Source organism: Arachis stenosperma, chromosome 4 (genome assembly GCF_014773155.1).
Source record: "Arachis stenosperma cultivar V10309 chromosome 4, arast.V10309.gnm1.PFL2, whole genome shotgun sequence".
Lineage (NCBI taxonomy): Eukaryota > Viridiplantae > Streptophyta > Magnoliopsida > Fabales > Fabaceae > Arachis > Arachis stenosperma.
Window position 1 is genome coordinate 91,650 of NC_080380.1, and position 23,022 is coordinate 114,671.

At 34.4% G+C, this 23,022-nt stretch overlaps 2 protein-coding genes across 4 annotated transcripts; one reads left to right on the forward strand and one right to left on the reverse strand.

Moving 5' to 3' along the window:
- The first annotated feature begins 357 nt into the window (after positions 1–357).
- LOC130974255 (uncharacterized) lies at positions 358–12,966 on the forward strand. Of its 3 annotated transcripts, XM_057899054.1 has the most exons (3): positions 358–575; positions 2,369–2,419; positions 12,692–12,966. In XM_057899054.1, the coding sequence occupies exons 2-3, from the start codon at positions 2,377–2,379 to the stop codon at positions 12,964–12,966; spliced, it is 318 nt and encodes a 105-aa protein (XP_057755037.1). In that variant the 5' UTR covers positions 358–575; positions 2,369–2,376. The 3 variants fall into 3 exon arrangements, 2 of the variants coding, with proteins under 2 accessions (XP_057755037.1, XP_057755038.1); XR_009084450.1 differs by lacking the exons at positions 358–575; positions 12,692–12,966 and adding an exon at positions 2,870–3,034 and having other exon boundaries at positions 1,278–2,419; XM_057899055.1 differs by lacking the exon at positions 358–575 and having other exon boundaries at positions 1,278–2,419.
- Positions 4,504–12,943, reverse strand: LOC130974254 (protein LAZ1). Its single transcript, XM_057899053.1, has 10 exons — positions 12,735–12,943; positions 12,553–12,597; positions 12,030–12,118; positions 8,982–9,053; positions 8,275–8,881; positions 7,908–8,198; positions 7,708–7,796; positions 6,738–6,999; positions 5,436–5,684; positions 4,504–5,085 (listed from the first exon to the last, which is right to left on the reverse strand). Exons 5-10 carry the CDS (start codon positions 8,467–8,469, stop codon positions 4,720–4,722), a joined length of 1,452 nt encoding a protein of 483 aa, XP_057755036.1. The 5' UTR covers positions 8,470–8,881; positions 8,982–9,053; positions 12,030–12,118; positions 12,553–12,597; positions 12,735–12,943; the 3' UTR covers positions 4,504–4,719.
- Positions 12,967–23,022: the final 10,056 nt, after the last annotated feature.

The window sequence follows — 23,022 nt, forward strand, 5'->3', positions numbered from 1 at the left end:
TCTAAATTTTAATATCTATTAATAGGGTTAAGTCCAATTATATTCATTACATCATGTCTTTTAAGACAACTTTTACCCTTAAGCCAGTGAAATGGAAACATAATTTCTTTTTTGTTTTAAATACAATTAATATACAAAAATGAAAATTTGGACTCCACCAGGATTCCATGATTCAAAATAAAAAATGTGTATTGTTATACATCCTAGTTTTTTAATAAATTAAGTTTAACTAAATTAAATAATAAGATTTAAAATAATGCTAGTTATAACTTATAACTGATTTGTTTTGTTATATCAACTTGATTGAATTTAAATAACAAAAAAATTGAGATTCATAGTATTATTCACAAAAATTGGCTTATATCACAAGATCTAATTTCTGCAATAATTATTGGTCTAAAGTGGGCTAGGTCCAATTGAATGAAGGGCATGGTTCCAATGGTAACCCTAGCCCACAGCTTGCTCTAGCTTAGCTGAGTCAATCCTCCAAGTGCAGCAGCGAGGTCTCCCCCTCCCCTGCGACTGAATTCGCCGTGAAGGACCAGCTGCCGGCCGCCAATTTAGAGACATCCAAGGTCCCTCGCCAATTTGATTATAATATCTATTAATATTCTTTTTTTAATAAATACTTGAATTTAGTGAGTTATGTTGAAAAATGGGGAGACTTTTTTTTTAATTTTTGGAAATTGATTTGGATAATTATTCAATCGAAAAATAAACTGGAGATTGATTTGTCTGCCAAAATAAAATTTTAGAGATGTTTTTGTATATTAATTTTTTTAGACTAAAATATTTGCTTCTAAAATTTTTGAAATTTGAGTAATTACGCTATTTTTTATTTTTTTTCAGAATTTTATGATTTTTTAAAGGTTTAATTATTCTACTGATATTTATAATTTCACCAAATTTTTAATTAGGTTTTTCTATATTCTTTTCCACATACTGTTTTTAATTTGTAATTAAATTATTTTCATGTTAAAAATATTAAAATTAACAGAATATTTTTTTCAAAATACATGTGGTCAAAGATCTAATTATGTTTTTAATTATGAATACTATCAATTTGCAAAAAAATATTCAATTACACTCATATTTTTTATACTAAAAAAAACCTAATTACAAAATTAAAAGTAATACAAGAACCTAATTGAAAAGAAAAAATATACAGAGACCTAATTACAAATTTAGTAAAATTATGAGTACTAACAGAATAATTAAATATTTTTTAAATAATTATCTATATATTTTAAAAAAATATATGTATAAATATTATTAGGGTCGACTACATGGATCAAACCACGTTATTGCGTTTTATCAGGTATGTCACAATGAGCCTGTTGATATGTTATTCTTCTTTGATCACCTCATGTATAGTCTTTTATGGTAGCGTTTGGTGGAGAGATAGAGACGAAAAGACTGAGACGGAGAGACAGAGACTAAGAGACAGATATTGAAATAAATTTTAGTATTCTATTTGGTGCAAAATGGGAGACAGAAATTGAAACAAGAATGAAACTCTAATTTAATTTGTACAAAGGGTAAAATTAGAATTAATTAATTGAAATAAATGTATTTTATGTATAAAATGTTATTAAAGTTTCAGTCTCCATCACTAAAAATTTTAGTCCCCTGTGTCTTCACTTTTTGGAAGTACTAAAATACTGAAATTTTAGTACCAGTCTCTGAACTAACAAACATAATACTGAGTTTCAGTCTCTGCGTCTCCGTCTCAGTACCTCAAAACAAATACTACCTATAGGTATTCTTTTACTAATTGTCACAAGTTCACTTTCCATCTCATCTACCTTTTTAATTGGCATTCTGTCAATCTTCTTTTACATGTCCAAAATTACCTTCTATCATTTTTTTGGCAATATGTGCCATTCTAACTTTTTTCCGTATATCTCATTTCTTATTTTGTGGTTGTTTATCTATTTCAACATTCTCATCTCTACCATACTTAATTTATGTTTATGTTCACTATTTGCCGCCTAACACTTTGTTCTATATAACATAGCTGGTCTAACAACAGTGTAATAAAATTTTTCTTTAAGTTTTAAAGGTATTTTTTATCGTATATAAAATCAGATGCACTTCGTATTTTGACCAACCTTCTTGTATCCTGATGTTTTATATTCTCATTAATTTTTTCATTATTCTATATGATACATCCAAGATATTTAAAACAATTACTTGCCGTAAGATTGTTTCTTCAATTTTCACTTATGCGTTATTGTTTTCCCCTTGCCTACTATATTTATATTCCATATATACTGTCTTAGTGCGATTTATGCTAAAACTTTTATCCCTTTACAACTCATCTCCACAACTCTAACTTCTCATTTAAATCTTCTATTGTTTCTCCCAGGCAGGACAATGCCATTGACAAAAAACATGCACCATGGCACTGATATGTTTGGTAAGTACCTCCAAAACTAATGTGAAAAAATATGGGTTTAAAGATACTCCTTGTTGCACTTTTACACTAATAGAAAATTCTTGTGTCATATTACCTTGAGTTTTCACACTAATTATAACCACATCGTACATATCCTTAATTGCACGAACATATGATGATATAGATGTTATACTTCGTCCATTATCCCTATAACCTCGCCTATCAGAGTAACAAACTCGAAAATAAAGAAGTCAAACAAAGATATCACAGCAGCAACCAACAATATGCACGGCAATATATTCCTTCTGCATAATGCGAAAAGATACCAACCCAAACTCACTTCCTCCTCTATAAAAGCAAACGAGGAGGGCGCAACGAAGGCAAAACACACATAGCAATTTATTTAATATTATTTAGTAGTCTTTTAAATATTTTTAAATATTAACTTGAGCGTCGGAATATTTTCGATAGGTATTTTACCCTTTGGTGTTCATCCAGACCGACAAACAGTTTCACCGGCACTTTTCAAAGGATGGAAAGAAGGCTTTATAACTCGGTTACATTCTCAAGACAAAAACATATCAATTCTTATTCTCTCTTTTTTTTTTCAAAATTTTCTATAAAACTTCTCTTGATATTCTATAATATGTTTTTTTCAAATTAATAAATACGATATTATTTTGCCACTTAAAAGAAAAATAATTTGTATTTTTGACATCTGAAAATGGAATTAAGAAATGATTTCTTTCTTTTAAAAATTATTTAATTGTTACCAAAAATTATTTAATAAAACGCTGAATCTTTTAAAAATTAAAATAATAATTTAGTCACCAAAGAAAATAAAAATTAAGTTTTCATGGATACTATCCAATATTTTCTTATTAATAGACCACTTCTAGCCAATTCAAAATGGTAGAATTTTGTTGTTGCTACGGAGCTTTGTTGGTGTTAACTAGAGATGTTTTAAGGATTTGTTTGTTGACAACTCAATTTTTTAAGAACTAATATGTAATATGTTCACATTTTAAGATTTTGTTTTTTTCAAACTAAGTTAGGTTAGTCTAGTGGTTAGTTTAAGTAAGTGTAACCTATTGGCTAATGACAAATCCTTAAATGGAACTTCGATCCACAACGGATTAGTTCTTGATTTGTCAAATTGAAAAATATTATTGTGAAAAAAACAAAAAAAGAGAGAATTCACTTTTTTGGCATATTATAAATCTAAAAATACTGTATATATATCAAAATCAACAAAAAAAAATCATTATATATTTGTATATATTGTATAAATACATATATTATTTAATTTATTTTTAAAATATATTTTGTATTTTAATATATATGTTATACTAGTAATAAATTTTGGTGTAAATCTTGCACAGTTGTTATAAATAAATGAAGCATCTCCCCAAGACATAACATCGTTAACACATCTCCAATGTTTGATTTCATTTCAATTTTATTTTAAGTTTCACAAAATACCATATTAGGATTTTTAGAACTATATGTCATTGTCATAATAGTGATTTGAGATTAAATATGAAATCTATTTTTCTAATATTTGGTTTCAATTTGATTTAAATTTATATAAGGTGCAAAATTGAATTGGCTATCTACTAAAGTAAAATTTCTCTATAGTGAAACTAGTTATTTCTCGATCATTTTCATTGCAAAGACTGAGAGCAGAGACGACATTAAGTAAATTATGTCTTAATATACTATTTTAATCTAAGAGCCTCTGAACAAAACCCTAGTTGCTCTTAGAGCTTATTTGCTAGCACAATAGCACTTGAATTTTGTGAATAAAGTTGGTGAACAGACGACAGATGATTTTATATTAAATACTTTTAACAAAAATTCACACTTTAAACATAGATATAAATAGTTGGAAATTGATCAAATATAGATGACAGCAATTGTTTAAATTAAGTTGGATTAGAATAAAAAATAAAATAAAATTGTTACATTTCAAATCGTAATAAATTATATCAATTTTATTTTTTAAACAGATCAAAATTATACTTTAGTCGTTGAATAACTTGATCTTAAACAAAATATGTATACATATCTTCTGTACAGTGACAACAAGATGCGAAAATATAATGTAAAAATATAAATAATTTCATATTTGTATAAATTGATAAATACTATATTTTATTTATTTAAAAAAAAAAAGCCTAAGAAAGCACTAAGAATGAAAGTATGCAACACTTTATTTCCTCCCAGCTCCACTTATATCTAAAAACTACCTCACATACATTAACCAACAAAATCTAGCATAGGCATATAGGCATTAACCAACAAAATCTAGCATGCATTCGTTATTCTTTGGTAACCCACCTATTGCCTCTAATCTGGTAACCACCGTAGATTTGATCACTACTGCTCTCTCCTCCGCTCTCAGCACTCGTATATCCAGATTGCCGACGGTGCTTCTTCCCCCTCGATACCCCACTATCGCTAATACTGCCATTCAAGAGCGGATCATCAATTCCTCGAATCACCTTCTTCGCAGCTGGTGATAACGATGATGACACGATGCAACTATCATCCTTTGTTCTTCTTCTATCCTTCTCATGCTTCTTAATATTTTGGGAGATTTTGTGTAATTTTTCATTGAACCTAGTAATCCCCTTCTCCACAGGCTCCACAGCTTGATGGACCGTAAACTTAACATCTTTCACAATCTGAATGTTACAAATCAAATAAATTATCAAATGTGTAAGTATATATATATAGTTATATACTACACAATCTGAAATTTTATCAAAAGGTAGCATTGCTATGAGCCATTGGATGACAAAGTGGTACCCGTCACTTTTTATCCCTCAACCACCACCATGATTCCTAATGAAGGATTTTGGTTATATTTTTCCGACCATGTAGCACTTTTAGAAAATCAATAAATAAAAGTTATGGAATACAAAAATTAACTGAAACTTGAATAATAATATAATTATGATTATTTGGATAGAAGATATGACCATAAAATAACTCGGTTTTAGCATTAGTATTAGCAAAAATTAAGGAAACTTACATATCCCCCACCACCAATAACAACATCCCGAACGCTCTCTCTAATTGTCATCCCACTCTTGGCATCAACATCTGGAGTAGGAAGACGCAGTTTTGTGGGTCGCTCACTGTCCCTGATTTCATCAGGGTCAAGAGGACAATCAGCAGAGTAATCTCCAAGAACTGCAACACTTCCAGGAAGGCGGTCTCCCATTAGCTCATAAGGCTTGGATGGAAACACATACAGGTGAACTATGGAAGCAATGCCCATCTGTGCTGGATGAATACAAAGTGCTGTTTAAACTTTATTCTAACCCATATCTTGAGCAGTTATAAAACCTTAACAGATTGACTTATGAGTCGAATGAGGTTCAAGGACAAATTCAAGAAACAATGAATAAAAAACCTGCTTCAGTGCTGATTGACAAAACAAGCCCTACTGAACTCCTAAATTTCCAAGTTGAAATACTTGATGTATTACCAAGATTACTCAATGCCGGAATTGTCTATTGACCTCCTAACTTTCCTAGTTGAAATACTTGATGCATTACCAAGATTACTCAATGCCGGAATTGTTTTATATTTTTCATTTAGTAAGCATCTTGTATTTCATAAAAATTTGGGGAAATATACTTGTTACACAAAGTTCATCCTATCCAACCTTGGGACATTATAATGTTTCACACAGATGGTTTTCATAAATGAAAATGAAATAATTGAACAGCAGTATAAAGTCTGAATGTGACTCTTGGATATTGTGGTTAAGAAAAAAGAAGAAGAGAAGAAACAGATGATTTATAACCATCAATAAACAAAAAGAGATGCTAATTAATCAAAGGTCCAACTGATAATGATCTACTCTTCAATAAAATTACTTAAATTATGAGTAGGGGTTCGCAACAATTTCATGAACCTACTTCCATGAAAAACACTCAAATATCATATTGGTGATTAAAAAAAATAATGTAAAAATGAATGCTATAGCATCTATAGGCATTAGATGGAACAATTAGCAAAAGTAAGTTTGACATCGTTAGAGAAATTCACATGATCAAACTGCACAGTTCACTTCCCACGACAAAGATCAAAAGAGATAATTCATATTGCAGAGCATCTTCACCAAACAAGAGCTGCACCTGATCCAGGGTGGGAAGTGGAGGGCGTTTGATCCAGTAGTGGTCACATAAAAAGTTTCCTCACAGCAGACAGCCAATTGCAAGATAATAAATACAGGACATTAAATAAAAAGGCAGTCACAGCCAACAATTAACAAAGCACATGCCAAGGCAAAGAAGGAAGCTTAACTCCAGTGAAGGGCATCTACCTCAATACAAATGATGAAATCTTGGACACTTGACTTGAACTGCAAACCCTGCGCTATGGGGCTTTTGAATAAACCGAAGGTATATAGAAGAGCAATTGCCACACCTTGCCACCAAGTGAGGAAGACAATTGATTTAAATGTCAAAAATTTGGCCAATGGCTGTATATGTGCCAACTCCTCCTTTGTTACAGTGTAAAATTGAACAAGGCAGTACAATGCCCAAGACTGACTGAAGTTCAAAACTATGGCCATATAAGGATACCTACAAAGGTAGCAAAAATTCATATAGTCAGATATCCCTCCATCAATCTTTTGACCTGTTGCCACCACAAGGAGCATATGAAAACTAACATTCCAATTACGGGAAGAATTTTATGATGAAACAATATAGTAACTCTGTACCACTGGATGCAGGAGATTCACAACGGAATAATTCACAATTAAGCATCAGTCAAACATACCAACACAATCAATGGCATCTCACACAAATTTAGTTCAAAGAGAACTGAAACATCCTCCAAGTCCTTACTCATTATCAAGTAATTCTCAAAATTACTTAAGGAAAAAAGACGGGAATGGATTCTCTCAATTTTTTTTAATAATTGACGGAGTAAAGTGTGATCTCTCACTATTAATTTTATAAGTGGGACCAAAAAAAACATGAGAGAAAAATAAAGGGTTAGAGATCACACTTTACTCCCTCAATTTTTTTTTAACAATTGAGAGGATCCATTCCCAAAAAAGAGAACCCCCCCCCCCCCAAAAAAAAAAAAAAGGGCATACACACAAATTTCAATCTATGCTACTGCAAATAAAATGGCCATAAATAATAACTCAGATGAGGCCATAATCAATTACAGCATCCAAACAGAAAAGTGAATGCAAGCAATGGTTCACAAGAATCTTACTTGTAAATGTTATATGGTCAATGGGAATGATAATAACTTGCAAAGAATTCCATATTGCTTACCCACATCCCCATTTAAATTCTCCTTCACAGTATATTCCAAACGCTTCAAGAATCACCGCCGTAATTGCAGTCAACGACTTTATTATCATCTGTAAGAGATTGATATATTTAATGTAAGGAGAATATTTAGTTTAAGTGTATAAAAACAAAGGTTGAAACATTTGGTAATTGAAGTGAGATGGAGTAATGAAGAAGCATACATATTGTACAATACCAAATTTCACAATTTGGTAAAACTTTCGGCCAAGTATCCAAGGTTTAAGGAAGTAATTCATAGGAAAAGGATGTTTTACGGTTCCCTTGTCAGAAGTGTGCAGAAGAGGAGTTTTAAAAGTAGCCCGTCCTTCTCTTTCCATAAATTCAATGGTCCTTTCCTCACCACCTAGACAGGCAACAAGGTATCTTCCAAAACAATACATGGCGAATGACTCATAGCAATCCCTCAAAATCTCACAATCCACACTGATTGATGGATTGACCAATGATACAAACTGGTAAGATGAGAAGAGAGTTAGAACTGAAAAAGCAATGAGAAAATCTATGGCTAGGCAAAAGAAGTATTCTTACAGATTCAATTGAATAGCAGGGGACCATTAGGATAACTCCAATCAAAAACTTCTGCTCCTCAGGATTCTTGTATGCAGAAAGATGCTCAAATAGAAGATACATAGACAGAGTGAGAGTGAGGAGAAGAAAGGCAGCAGCAATAATAGTTGCCCATGCAGGAGGCGAGTATGACAACAGAATGATGATGTTGTTCATTGAGGTTAGAGAATGAGGACTTGAAATATAACTAGCATAATTCAATTACATTATAGGCAGCTCAGAGGCACCTGTTGAATAATTTAAGGAAAGCTTAAAATAGAAATGGTGACCATAACCTAACATAGATTGCAAGGGTAATCATAATGGATATATAACATTGAAAGAACAGATAAGTGTCAATGAAGGGGGAGGAGAGAAAGTAGTGCTTGCTGACAAGGACGTAGATGGGTGGAGGGACTGCTAATTGAGGTAGAAGGCAAAAGAAGCCAATGGTTTCTGTGTAGTGTAGAGGCCAAGAGGGAGAAAGAGGTGATAATCTTAGTATCCTGGCCGTACTTGGTATGCCGTTTTCAGACATCAAGTTTGAGATAGCTGCTAGAGTGTATACAGGAAAGGTACCACTGATTTGCTGCAAAAATGAAAACTGTCAGTCTTCACAGCATGACATAGGGAATATAATTTAGATTCAAATGGAGACATTTGCTAAGTACGTCTATTTTGACATGTACCTTTGGAAGGCAACTTCATATCTTCCAAAGCTATTGCCACCAACTGGAGAAGCAAAATAAATCCTTTGGTCCCTGCACCTTTCTCCAAATATTTAACATATCAGTGAAGTTTTAGAAGATGTTCTATTCTATCCTTTATTTAGACTATCAATTCACTGAAGACTTGGTCAAATAATCATAATAATAAAAATAATAAAATATAACACTAATCTATAAAGCATAGCTTTCCAATCTCTCAACATTTCTGAGAGTGAAAGTCCTCTAAGCAGACCATAAGATTTACACCAGATAGATTTATAGGAAAGGATTAGAAATTTTTGGATAATGTGCAAATGTAATGATTGTTATAGAACTTAAGAAAAGTGCCGCTTGATTAATCCAAGGAGAAAGGGGGAATTAACCTAACAGAGTCACGAACTAAAAAAGTTAAGCATCACACACTGTTCCCAACATAATGCCGAATTGAGTTTATTATATCATATGGAAAGATAATGCTATAAAAAATGTGGTAAATGTCTAGATGACGTTAGAAGGTTCAAGGAATTATGTTATTTGGTTTCCAAATTGGACTATGCTCAGATAGGTTGTGACATTTAAGGTTGTTGGCAGCAATGGTCTCTCAATAAGAGGGAGAAGATGGATCTCAGGTAGGATTAACTATTTGATTGGTTAAAAGGTTGGGCAAAAGTAAAGAAATACACTGTATCCCCATACTACTTAATTTGGTTGTTGACGTCTTAAGCTAGATGTATAAAAGGACACAGAGGGGTCTCATCGGTCATAAAGCTGGTTAACATGAACAACCCCTCTGAATTAGCATTGAACCTTGAATAGATCACGTCCAGAAGAATTAATCAGAAATTAATTATATCCCATAGAGAAAATTGGAGAGGGAAAAAATAGACGCCCTTAAAAAATGCATTCTGTTTGCTTGATCCAAATTATAAAGACAAAATGTAACTGCATCAATGCCTTGGTTAAGTTCATTTTGTAAAAACAGGACATGCCCAGTGTTCAAGAACAACTCCACAATGAGAGTCCCTTTAGATATTAGGGTCTACACCTTAGAGTGCAAATATTAGTAGCCTGATTTTCCACATTCGACCAGCACATACAATATTGGCAGTTTAAAGGCACATGAATATCAGTATATATAACAAGTCAGTATTATTAATAATAATATGATCCTATCAAGTAATGCAGCAGAACTCAGAACCATGATCTTGAACATACAAATACCCAGAAATATGAGAGGGGTACAATCGAGAGAAGGGAACAAGGCCAGAAACAATTCAAACAGAAGATTTCAGAGAGAGGGTAGCAGTAAACCAACAAACAAAAAGGGCAAGCAATGCACAAATATACAATTCTACAGAGTTTAACATCATTGAACTTTGGACTAATGCAGAAGATGGGGATTCCATGTAACATAGGGTTACACAGAGGACGAATGGGTTGAGAAAACACAAACCTGAGACCGACAAGGGCCGAAAGAGAAAGAGGATAGAGGAAAGAAAAGGACCGCAATTGCTTCCCAGAAGGCCAAAGGTGGAGAGGGAGAGACGAGGCACAGCTCGAGCGGGAGAAAGACTGGTTCCTTCTAGGAATCTAGGTAGATTCGTGAAAACTTGAAATTGAACTTCATTATTTTAGATTTTATAAATAAAAAATAACTTTAACCGTTTAAATTTCAATTTCAAGAAAAAAAAATTCTAATCCAAGTTGCAATTAAAGTTTTTTATTTTAATTGTTTATTTTGTACAAAATATTCAAATTTTGGTCAAAACTAAGAGCTTATTTATAAATCATTTAATATGAAAAAAAATCTATTTTTTTTAAAAATAATTCATTTCTATTTAAAACTCAATTTCATAATTTGGAATGACTATAATATATTACAATAGAATTCAATTTTTGACATTTGACATATTAAGTTTGAAGAGTGTGAAAATTAATTTAAAAATCAGACCCCTTTTGATATGATTTACAAATAAAGAAAAAATAAGAATTGAAATTCTCAAAAAAATTCAAATAATTCATTTTTAGTTATTCCAAAGCAAGAAAAAGAATTCAACTCTTAAATAAATTCTAATTCCTAGCATTCTAAACACTCTAAAGGTTGCAAATGAGCATATCCATTCCGTCTCATATTAGTCTCGGTTTTAGTGGAAAGTGCCACAAGATTGGCACTTCATTTTAGCATCCTACCACTTAGATGTATTGCATCTTTTGCATTCTTGCAAAATATTCATCCTCTTCCCAATATAACACACAATCGTTAGGGTAAACAGATTATCTTGGCATTATCAGAGTTAATTACAGTTTTCTTGGCCCCATAAAACGTAGAAAATTTTCGTATTTCCAAAAGCATCTTTTATTAACTTCAGGATTTTGGTCAATATTTTTGTTTCTTATTCTATGTAAGCACTTTATGTGATACAGACTAATCAAGAAAGACCACTTTGAATTCTTTGTAACCCTTCATATAATTATTCATTATCATCCTCTAACAACTTGTAAAACACTACATTGTCTTCGTTGTTATTTTCATTTCGAATTTCATTCCCATCTATAGGCTCAGAAGAATGAATAGATGCATTTAGGTCAAATCCAGCAAACCCAAATGTGTCATTGGGCATTGATACCATTAGATTTTGAGATGCCGAATCATCTTATACAACATCACTAGTTTGATGACCTTGTTACCCAACTCCAACTATTCATCATGCGAATGCCAAACTTTCTAGTTTTTCGAAAATGACTTTACTATTAAAATGTTCAAAAACCTCTCTTGTTTGCCATTTGCTAAATCCACACCTTGAACAAGAACATTTAATTTGATGACCCCTGGGAGATTGACGCTCAAGAGCAAAATCTAAAAACTTGTTTAAACTATCTATGTACTCATGTATGGTTTGTAGTTTTTTCAATTCATAAAAAATCTATATATGCTAAAGGCAAGAAAATTACTTTGGTATGTGCAAACTAAGAATTAAAAAATTACTTAAATAGTATTCCCAAAGAAACTACAAAAACAACTACAATTACCTCTTTCAGATGATAATTTTGGAGCAGCAATAGCTTCGTGAATATTTTCTTTGTCAAATATTTTCTTGTAACCTTCCAGAAACCTAGTCCTAGTCAAACAGAAGTTCAAACAAATGAAAATATGAATTAAGACATTCATTAATTACTGTCAAAGAACAAAAATTAGGAGGCAGCTTTCTATAAATGCTTAAGCTATATGACAGCTTATCCATTCCAGACATAATGGGCATCATATATCATTCAAATCAAAACAAAAAATAGATTGATTGATGAGATCATGAAGGTGGAGCTGAACCATGATGTGATGTGTGTTAAAGAGCACTTGAATAAAAGTTTAACCATTTCGAACCCTTCTTACAGTGGAAAAAAAATGCAGAACTTGAAGGTGCTACCATATCAATAGAACATTGATTTAAGTATGAAATCGTTCGCAAAGGAAATGTCATGCATATCAGAGAAATAAGAGGCTAAGACTAATGACATCTTCTAAAAAAAATTACAAGAAATTCAGTGAAGACCTTACCCCAATTTCTTCTAACAAACCCCAATTTCTTACCCAAATCAAAACCTAGAATTAACCAAAACAAGTAGTAGCAGTTAGCATATGGCATATTTACAAATCATCAGTAATCAAAAGAAGACGATGCGAATTTTGTATACAGAAGTAGAAGCTAAAGGAAGCTCGAAGGAGAAGGAGAAGCTCACAGAACAGAAGCTTGATGGAGCAGGAGAAGCACGCAGAACAGATCACATCAATAAAAGAGAAGCGTTGATGGAGGAGATCGCAGGAGCAGCAATGGCGTTTCCTGTGGCGGCCGGAGATAACAGGGTCTCACTCTCACGCAGCTCTCGGATTAGGCGGAGCAGATCTGGGATGGATTACGACAGTGCACAACACAGACCTGCGGAAGGTGAAGGGGGAAGGCGACCTCGATGAAGAGAGGCGGAGCAAATCTATCGCAATAGAGAGAAGGAAAAAGACAGAGGTAGCGGAGAAGCCAGATGATGCGTCAGGACGGCTGCGAAGCTCTGCAGAAATGACAGCGTGGCTAGAAAGGCGATGACGAGGACAAAGAGGAAGCGGTGGAAAAGGCAACGAAGAGGCGGAGGCAGACGCGATCGAAGAAGACAAAGAGGAAGGCGAAGGGAAGGCGGTAGAGACGAAGGCAGAGAAAGATGAAGCGGCGGAGAAGGGGAGAGAAGGCTTGGTGACGGTGAGGACGGTGAGGGAGGGAGGGAGAGAGGAAGGAAGGGGGGAGAAAGAAGATGGATGTGAAGTGGTAGTTTTTGTAATATAAAAGTAAATTGAGGATAAAGTTGGAAAGTTAGTTGTTAAAATATTGTGATTTTATGTTTAAACATTTTGGCCAGTAATAGTAAAGCATATTTTTTATTTTCGAAATTTATAAAATTTTAAAAATAATTTTAACGTTTAATTTATTTTAATTTATTTTTAATTATTAAATATATTTTAAGAGATAAATATTGAATTAGTATTTAAAATATTTTGACATTAACAAAATAATATCCAATAAATATTATTAATAAAATAATTTTAAAAAAAATTAAAATTTGACAAACATATTTTTTAGTTCATTAGAATACATGTCTGATTAAAATGATGCTCAGATGACCATTATATAATATATGTACTTAGGTGAAATTTTAATTCATTAATCAATATATCCTGAAAAAGTTTCCTCAACTTTAATATAGCTAAAGATCTAGTCACCAAAAAAAATATAGCTAAAGATCTCTTCTTTTTAGTGTATTCTATGGCTCTTTTGATCATCAATTATCTCAAATTTACATATTGAAAAATGTATATAGTTAGAGCTCTTGACAAATTTGCTATGGAAAAAAAAGAACCCATCAATATAATAAATAGTAAACAATTTAATTGGCAGAAATTACTAATTACTGATTAATTAACCATTTAAAAAGATGAATCACAATAAAACTCACCCAAAAAAACAAATAGATTTATATATAATAATAAAAATAAATAAATAATATTTTAATTATTCTATTAATTTTTATAATTTTATCAAATTTATAACGAGATAAGAGAAGCTTAAATTTACTAATGGCGGATAGAGGAGTTAGCGGCGGGACAATAGAGGATAAATTCGGAGCTATCTGGAATCAACCTGAGGGATTTATAGTCAAAGAGCATGGAGAAAAAAATTCCAATTTTTCTTTTCTAAAGAAGCAGATGTGATAAGGGTGGAAAGGGGATATCCATGGCTGTTTAAGAATTATATGATCCACCTTAGAAGATGGCAGCCAGGTATGAAAGTGGAACAGGAGGACTTTACTCGAATTCAGTATGGATCCAAATGTTGGGAATGCCTGAATTTTGCAAAACAATAATGGCGGTCCGAAGGATAGGTAAAAAACTAGGAGAGGTAATGAAGGCTGATAAATTTGCCATGAGAGGCAAGAAGGATCGAATTATAAAAATAAGGGTTAATATGGATGTGACCAAGACACTACGTCAATCAATAAAAGAAGCTAGTTCGGATAATACAGTTTTTGAAATTATGCTGAAATATGAAAAATTGGAGATCTATTGTAGTTTCTGCGGTCACATCGGGTATGAAACAAAGAACTGCGAAGAGTACCTGGAATTGTCTACCAATCAACAGGAGATTAAAGAGAGATGAAATAGAGTGTTGAAAGCAGATCAGATCGGGTGGAGAGTGGAAGAGCAAAAGGAGAACTCACACCCAAACCCACGTGGAAAGAAAATTGGATTCTCTCAACCTCATAATAAACCTACACCAGTAAGCCTTCTACAAAATCTTTCTAACCTATCATTCAATGACCATAACCCCAACCATATCCATAATCCACCATATTCTCAAATACACCTGAACCAAACTAACATTCTAAAACCATCAGCTCAATATCATATCTCAAATCCGCAAAAAAACCAAAATATTATTCCATACACTAGAACAGAACCAGTGGCAGGAGGTATGGAAGGTTCGATACGGATAGAAGAAGTGGGGGGGGTGTTTCACGTAGGCAGCACGGAGAGAGGTATTAAAAAAAGTAGTAAACGACCAAAAATCAAATATTTGGCAAGAAATATGGAGGTGACGGAGGTAGGGAGCAAGATTGTTGGTGTTAAGCGGAATTCGGAGCAACAAGATGAGTCCTTGATCGAAGAAGACTCTATTTCGTCCACTGAATTTTATCCTGAAGGGCTTCAGGGTGCCATCCCAAAAGTGGCACCCCAAGGTTCATGAAGATGATCATGTGGAACTGTCGAGGTTTGGGGAAACCTCTAACTGTTCACAGCATCAAAGGGTTATGTAGGACCCATTTTCCCAAAGTGGTATTCTTATGCGAGACCAAAAATACTACTTCGTTTATAGAGAAACAAGGCAGAAAAGCAGGTTTTCAGAAGTTTTATTGTGTTGAACCAAGAGGAATAGCAGGAGGGCTGGTATTAATGTGGAAGGAAGGTGAAGATATTAATATTATTTAGCATGATGATTTTTTTATTCAATTCACCTAGAGAGACAATGTGTAGAACAGAATTTAGGAGATTTTTGGAGTACATTTGCATAATGAGGAGGCCCAACAAAACGTTCAATACAATCAGATCTTAAGTATATTAGATACAGCTGGAGAAAATATTTTGATTATTGGTGATTTTAATGCTATCTCAGCCTTTAGTGAAAAAGAAGGAGGAAGAATGAAAACTATATCTTCTATTCAAGCTTTTCGAGACATTATTAATGGAGGTATCCTGATTGATCTTGGATATGAAGGTAGTATGTTCACTTGGAGTAATAAACAGGCAGGAATTAACCTTATTCGAAAAAGATTGGATAGATGTTTGGCCTCTACTTAATGGAAACAGAATTACCCAAATGGCTCGGTGGTGCACTTAGATGACACAGGATCTGACCATAGACCGCTTCTGATTTCCTCAGATAGAGGAGGTTTTAAAACAAAGAGAAGATTTAGATTTCAGGAAAGATGATGTGATAGCGAAGAAACTAGGCATGTGGTGGTAAATTCATGGCATATGGAGGTTGAAGGATCACCGATGTTTGTATTATTCAGCAAGCTTAAATAATGTAGACACAATTTGGTGGCATGGCAGAAAAATTTGTCTACTAACTCGAAGAAAAGCATTGTAGAATTGAACTCAAAGCTGAATGCAGAGAAGGATAAAGGTGCAGGAGCTGACACAACTATGATTCGGGTCTTAGAGGCGAAACTAGAAGATAAATATGAGAGGGAAGAAAGATTATGGAAAGAAAAAGTCAGGGTGCAGTGGTTGCAGTAGGTTGATAAGAACACAAAATTCTTTCATGTCAAATTTCGTATGCGGAGCAGCAACAACAAGTTGCACAGGCTGGAAAGTGATTCAGGTGAGGTTGGCACTAATCCAGAACAAATAGCTAGTATTGCGCAGCAATATTTTGAAAACCTATTTACTACTTCTAAACCAAAGGAACCAATTGAGGAGCTGGAGGGGTTGACTAGAAGGGTAGATAACAATACCAATCGAAGGCTAAGTAGACCAGTTTCGGATCAAGAAATCAAAGATGCAATTTTTTCTATTAATCCTCTCGCAGCACCTGGAGATAATGGATTCACTGCAAAATTATATCAGTTTTTCTGGGACACTATTAAAAGGGATGTTCTTAATGCTGTTCATAGCTTCTTTGAGGGAGGAAAGATGCTCAGAGCCTTCAATCATACACACATATGCTTAATTCCTAAAGACCACAACATTACAAAATGAACCAGGTGAGACCAATCAGTCTTAGAACTGTTTTTATAAAATTATCTCTAAAATTCTTGTGCATAGATTACAACATACTATGAAAGAATTATTAGCGATAATTAAAGTGCGTTTATAAAGGGACGGCTCATTAGTGATAATGTATTGATTGCTCACGAATTTATACACTTCTTGAAGAATAAGAGGTTTGGGGATGAACAACTAGCGTTGAAAGTAGATATGAGCAAAGCCTACGACTGGGTTGAATGGAAATTCGTTTAGGCTATTATGGAGAAATTGGGTTTTTGTAGAAGGTGGGTGGAGTGGATGAAGAAATGTGTAACGATCATTTCCTACTCTGTTGCTGTGGAAGGACAACCTCATGGTTATTTTAAGCCATGTAGGGATTGCGATAAGGCGACCCCCTTTTCCCCTATCTATTCTTATTCTGTGCAGAGGGACTCTTCCATCTGCTCCACAGAGAGAACAGAGGAATGAGATCACTGGAATTCATTTGAACTACAGATGTCCTTACATTATTCATCTATTATTTGCAGATGACTCAATTATATTCGGTAAGGCAACACCCCAAGTATGTGCTAGCATAGCCAAGATTCTACAATCTTATAGTGAGGTGAGTGGACAAGTGGTTAATCTACAAAAGTCATCCTTATTTTTCAGCAAAAATACCAATCCTGAAAATCGAGAGACTTTATCTGCTATTCTCAACATTCCCCATGTTGGGAAGCAAGATAAATATTTGGGTCTGCCATCAGTGATACAGAGATCGAAGAAAGCAACCTTCAGTTATATTAAGGATTGGGTGGCTAAGAAATTACAGCATTGGAAAAAATTTCTCTTATCAGCCAGCGGCAGAGAAACATTGATAAAAGTCGTAGCCACTGCCAACCCGATATATACGCTGGGGTGTTTCAAGCTGCTTGAGTCTCTTATTGAGGAAATACAGCGTATGATAATGAGATTTTGGTGGGGACAAAAGGAGAATGAAAGAAGACAACACTGGATTGGTTGGGAGATAATCTATAGACCTCATTCTTAAGGGGGATTGAATTTCAAAGATTTAAAAGCCTTTAATCTAGCTATGCTAGGAAAACAAGGCTGGAGAATCATTTCTCGATAGGGATGGCAACAGTACCCGTACCCGCGGGTACCCGCTCCGCCCCTACCCGGTCGGGGTGGGTTTGAACCTGACCCAGAGCGGGGCGGGTCTGAACCGTGGCGGGTTGATGAGCGGGGCGGGGCGGGGTCGGGTTCAGGCTAAACCCGCCCTTATCCGCCCCGTAGTGCTTATATATATATATATATATAATTTTTTTGTGATTAGGTTTAGTACTTCAGTTCTCACCGCCACTCAGTTTGTAACTCGATTAGGGATTTAGGGTTAGCAACCCCTTCCTCCTCAGCTCTTCTCCTCTCCAATACCATAGCCTCGCCGGTCGCTGCCTCGGTTCAGTTCAACCCAGTGCTTGCCGTCGAGTCTGCTCCAGTTCCGCGTCTCCTTCAAGCCGCCTGTGGCTGTCGCTCCTCCTCCGCTCAACTCGTCTCTGCCTTCTTCGCAACTCGTCGAATTGTCTAATTCGTCTCAGCACCGCTCCTCCCTCCGCCACCTCCGCTACCTCCTCTCGACCCTCTCCTCCCGTGTCGTCCTCTCTTTGCTCCCTCCAGTCCTTGCATTCACAACTTTTGCCGCCGCTATCGCCGCCAACAACTCTGCCGTCTCCGCACACTTCCTGCTGCCGGAGTATTTCCCGGTTCTCAGGGCTTCTTCTCTTCCTTACCAGCTCACCGTACCCGCCTTGGCCCTCCTCCTCATTTTTCGAACCGAGGCTTCATACGCAAGGTTGGTACTCAGATTTCAGATAATGGTGTGAAAGAAAAAATTATACTTTCCTGCTTCGTAATAGAATTGTTCACTCAAGTGAAAATTACTTGATTTATGATATTGTATCGTTGGATTCTGTAGCTGATTTCGTCAAATGGGATAAGTCTTTAGTTGTTGAATTTCAATTTTCGGAAAGCAATGCTATTATAACCGTAAAAAACAAGGGGAGAAAAAGGAGGAGATTTCAGTGTTTATGTGAAAAACACCATGATTGTTTGGGTAGTTTCCTGAGTTTGTAACTAAGTTTGTAACTGAGTTTCCTGAGTTTTCCAGCCTTTCTTTTCTTTTTGAATGATTTGATATGTTGAAACAGCTTGTTTGGGTTGAATCACAAACTGTTCTGTTTGCTTTGTTAACAAAATATGCAGTTACTTGGAATAAAGCTTGAAAAATTGAATGTGTCTGTGAACAGCTTCTAGAGTTTGGTTTGATTGCCTTTTCACTAATTTGCTTCTTTTTTTTTCTTTTTAAATTTCTAGGAAAAGTATTTTTGTTTTTCTCATGGAAATAATATCCAACAAACTAGTAAAATAATGAACGTTAATTTACAAGAGGAGCAAATACTCTAACTTAAAATTTTAGAATTTGTAATGTTGATAAGTTTTGTGGATTGAGGCGACCAAATTAGATTGAAGAATAATGTAACTGTTATCTTTAATGATGGTTTATTTTGGGACTTCAGGTAATCTTGTTAGCTAATATACATTTTTGACATATATTGCTGATTTGGTTGTAAGGAGGTGTGATGGTGCACGTAGTTGTCAAAGTTTGTCTGACCTATGTGCCTATTCTCTTCCATTCTTGTACTCTTACATACTTTGGACAAATTTATGTTGTTTCAAAAATAATATAACTGTTATCTTTAATGATGGTTTATTCTGGGAGTGGCTGCTGAGATTAGATGGTGTGCACAGTACTGCAAATTGATGATTAACTTGTAAATGCGAACTGTAATATGCTTTATTCTTCAATCTAATTTGGTCACTTGCTATTTGTCATGATTAGTTACACAGTTACCATAATTTGCTATTTGTAATATTGAATTTGTAATGTACCTATTATAGGATTTTAAAGGAAGTGAATGCATACATGTGGCTCGACTACTTTAATTGTGCATTCTGATTTGGTTTATTCTAATTTTGTAATCATGCATTTATGATATGATTTATGTTAATTTTATACCCTCATGTATTTTAATTTTATTGATATAGGTGTTTTCAAATTACTTCATGGCTAGTAATGTTAGAGAAGACACAAAAAGCAACAGTGTTGCTCCAAATGATAATGAAGTTGAAGTTCAAAGTAGTGCTAATCCAACTTCAGAAACTCCACAAGCAACGGATCATGTCTCAACTCCAGAAGGATCAACTCTTAATGAAGGTGACAATAAGACTCATGTTAAGAGTGCTTACTGGGAGTATTTTGATCGTTTGAAAGTTGAAGGAGAATGGAAGGCGAAATGCAAGTTTTGCAAGACTGTGTTTAGTGCAAATCTGAGGAATGGTACCAAGTCATTGCAGAACCATGTGGATCGATATTGCAAGAGAATAAAGGTGGCAAACTCTAGGCAATCATCAATTGTTGAATCATTGTCAAAACAATCACAAAAGCAAAAAGTGAATGAAGATGATTTTATGTTTGATCCTTCATTTACAAGAAAATGTGTCGCTGAAATGATTATTTTGCATGAGTATCCTATGAGTTGTGTGGACCACCATGGATTGAGGTGAGCTTTTGCTTCAATGCAACCAACTTTTAAAATGCCTAGTCGAAACACTATCAGAAAAGACAGCTTGAAGATGTATGGGGACGAGAAGCGGAAGTTAACCCTTCAACTAGATAAAAATGATAGTATAGTTGTAATAACTAGTGATATGTGGACTTCCAACCAAGAAAAAGGATACATGGTTGTCACAGTTCACTATATTGATAGTTCGTGGAAATTGCATATGCGCCTATTGAGATACTTTAAACATTTTATAAATTTTTATACATTGTGTTGTTTTCATATGTTGAGCTAGGTTAATCTAAAAATGCATGCATGTTTGTTAATCTTTTCCGCTTTTGTTATGTTCCTTGTCCCCATACAAGTGAAGTTCTCACTGAAATGTTGATGAAAATATTGTTAGAATGAAACATTGATAGAAAATTGTCCACTGTTACATTGGATAACTGTTCTACTAATGATGCTATGATAGATGGACTGTTGGGGCGTTTAGATTCTTCATTCTTGATGTTGGGGGGTAAATTGTTACATATGCGTTGCTGTGCTCATATATTGAATTTGATTGTGAAGGATGGCTTAAGTATTGTTAAGGAAAGTATAGAAAAGATGTGTAGTAGTGTATTGTATTGGAAAGACCGAAACTTTTGTGAGTTGGTGTGCTAAAACAGCGATCTCATTTACTAGGAAATTAGTTCTTGATTGCCCAACTAGATGGAACTCAACTTATTTGATGTTAGAAACTGCTTTGTTGTATAAAGTTGTCTTTCCTAGGTTAAGGCAGAAGGATCCCCAATATAAAACTGTGCCAAGTAATGAGGAATGGAAACTTGCGAAGGAAATATGTGATAGATTGAAATTATTTTATGATGTTACTTAACTGTTTTCTGGGTCTAAATTTCCGATTGCTAATCTTTATTTTACTTTGGTTTGTAAAATAAAAGTGTCATTGGATGAATGGGAAATTTCTACTAATCCGTTAATTGCTAATATGGCATCTAACATGAAGAAGAAATTTGAAAAGTATTGGGATGAAATTCATGGCATTATGGGTGTTGCTGCTGTTTTAGACCCTAGGTACAAGATGGTTGGGGTTGAGTTTTAGTTTGAAAAAATGTATCCAGATCCAACAGAATGCTCCAAGCAATTTGATAGAATTCATCAGTTGTGTAATGAGTTGGTTAATAAATACACTCAAAAAATGAGTTTTGATGTATCACATGTCGGTGTTGGTGTTGGTGTTGGTACAAAAGAACTTAATGAAAGTGAAAATGCAAGTTTATTTGGGGGTGACGATTACATGGTGTATCTTAAAAGAAGAAAAATGACAAGGAGTTCATATGTGAATGTTGAGTTTGATCATTATCTTGAGGAGGAAATGCATCCTCCAAATGATCCTAACTTTAATGTTTTGAAATGGTGGAAGAACAATCAGATGAAATTTAAAGTTCTTGCAAAAATAGCTAAGGATATATATGTTATTCCGGTGTCCACTGTTGCCTCTGAATCTGCTTTTAGTACAAGTGGTCGTGTGATTTCTCCTCATCGTGCAAAGCTCAAACAAGACATAATTGAAGCTTTGATGTGTGGCCAAAGTTGGTTGTGGGCACCTTTGGGAAGTAAAGGTGATATATTGATTAATCTTCATTTATGTTAATTTTTTTCATACTACCAATTAATTTGTTAATTGTTATCTCTTTTAATTTTCAGGTTTAAATCTTGATTTGCAAACTTTTAATGATGATGAATATGTTGAAAGTGATCAAGAATAAGGGTTGAAGATCATTTTATATCTAATATTGTAATTTCTTTATTATGGTGTTAAATTTGTAGTGATCTAACAATATTTTTTTTAATTTCAAGTTATTTTAGCTAATGACATTGTATGAATTTTATGTTTGTATTTTAATTTATCTATGAATTTTAAATTTTTGTCTTAATTTATATATAAATAGGTAAAAATTAAAATATTTAATTTTTACAGGGGCGAGTCGGGGTGGGGCGGGTACCCGCAGGGGCGGGTTCGGGTTCTGCTATTTACTACCCGCGGGTAGTTATGGGGGCGGGTTGTATACTTATAACAGGATGGCGGGGCGAGGTCGGGTTAGGACAAAAACCCGCCCCTACCCGCCCCACTGCCACCCCTATTTCTCGACCTCACTCTCTATTGAGCAAAATTCTAAAATGCAGATACTTTAAATACACTTCCTTTATAAGGGCAGAGACAGGCTACAATCCGTCATGGGGTAACGCAGTATTTTAGAAAGGCGAAAAATTCTCGAAGAAGGCTGTATATGGAGGATAGGACGAGGTGAAAAAGTTAGTGTCTTTGAGGATAGATGGTTAAAACAGGTGGATCCTAGCTCAATTCACAACAATACTACTGCCAACAACCAAATTGAATGGGTCTCACAGCTAATAGATCACAACAAACAATGGCGAAGAGACATTATAGAAGCAACATTTTCAACCAATCATTGCACAGATTATTCTACAAACTCTAATAAACGAAGGAGAAGATTTGCTAACCTGGCCAGCAGAGCGCAATAGACAGTACTCTGTTCAATCTAGTTACACCTATGCCTTTAGAATGCTCCACGAGCCACCGGAACTGCTACCT

Bases quoted from the DNA above. Each gene is read 5' to 3' on its own strand.
- LOC130974255 (XM_057899054.1), top strand. From the start codon at position 2,377: ATGCCATTGACAAAAAACATGCACCATGGCACTGATATGTTTG. The intron at 2,420-12,691 runs GTAAGTACCTCC...TTTTGTATACAG, and splicing joins CCATGGCACTGATATGTTTG to AAGTAGAAGCTAAAGGAAGC.
- LOC130974254 (XM_057899053.1), bottom strand. From the start codon at position 8,469: ATGAACAACATCATCATTCTGTTGTCATACTCGCCTCCTGCATGGGCA. The intron at 5,685-6,737 runs GTAGATGCCCTT...CATCCAGCACAG, and splicing joins ATTTCATCATTTGTATTGAG to ATGGGCATTGCTTCCATAGT. The intron at 5,086-5,435 runs GTAAGTTTCCTT...TGTAACATTCAG, and splicing joins TTATTGGTGGTGGGGGATAT to ATTGTGAAAGATGTTAAGTT.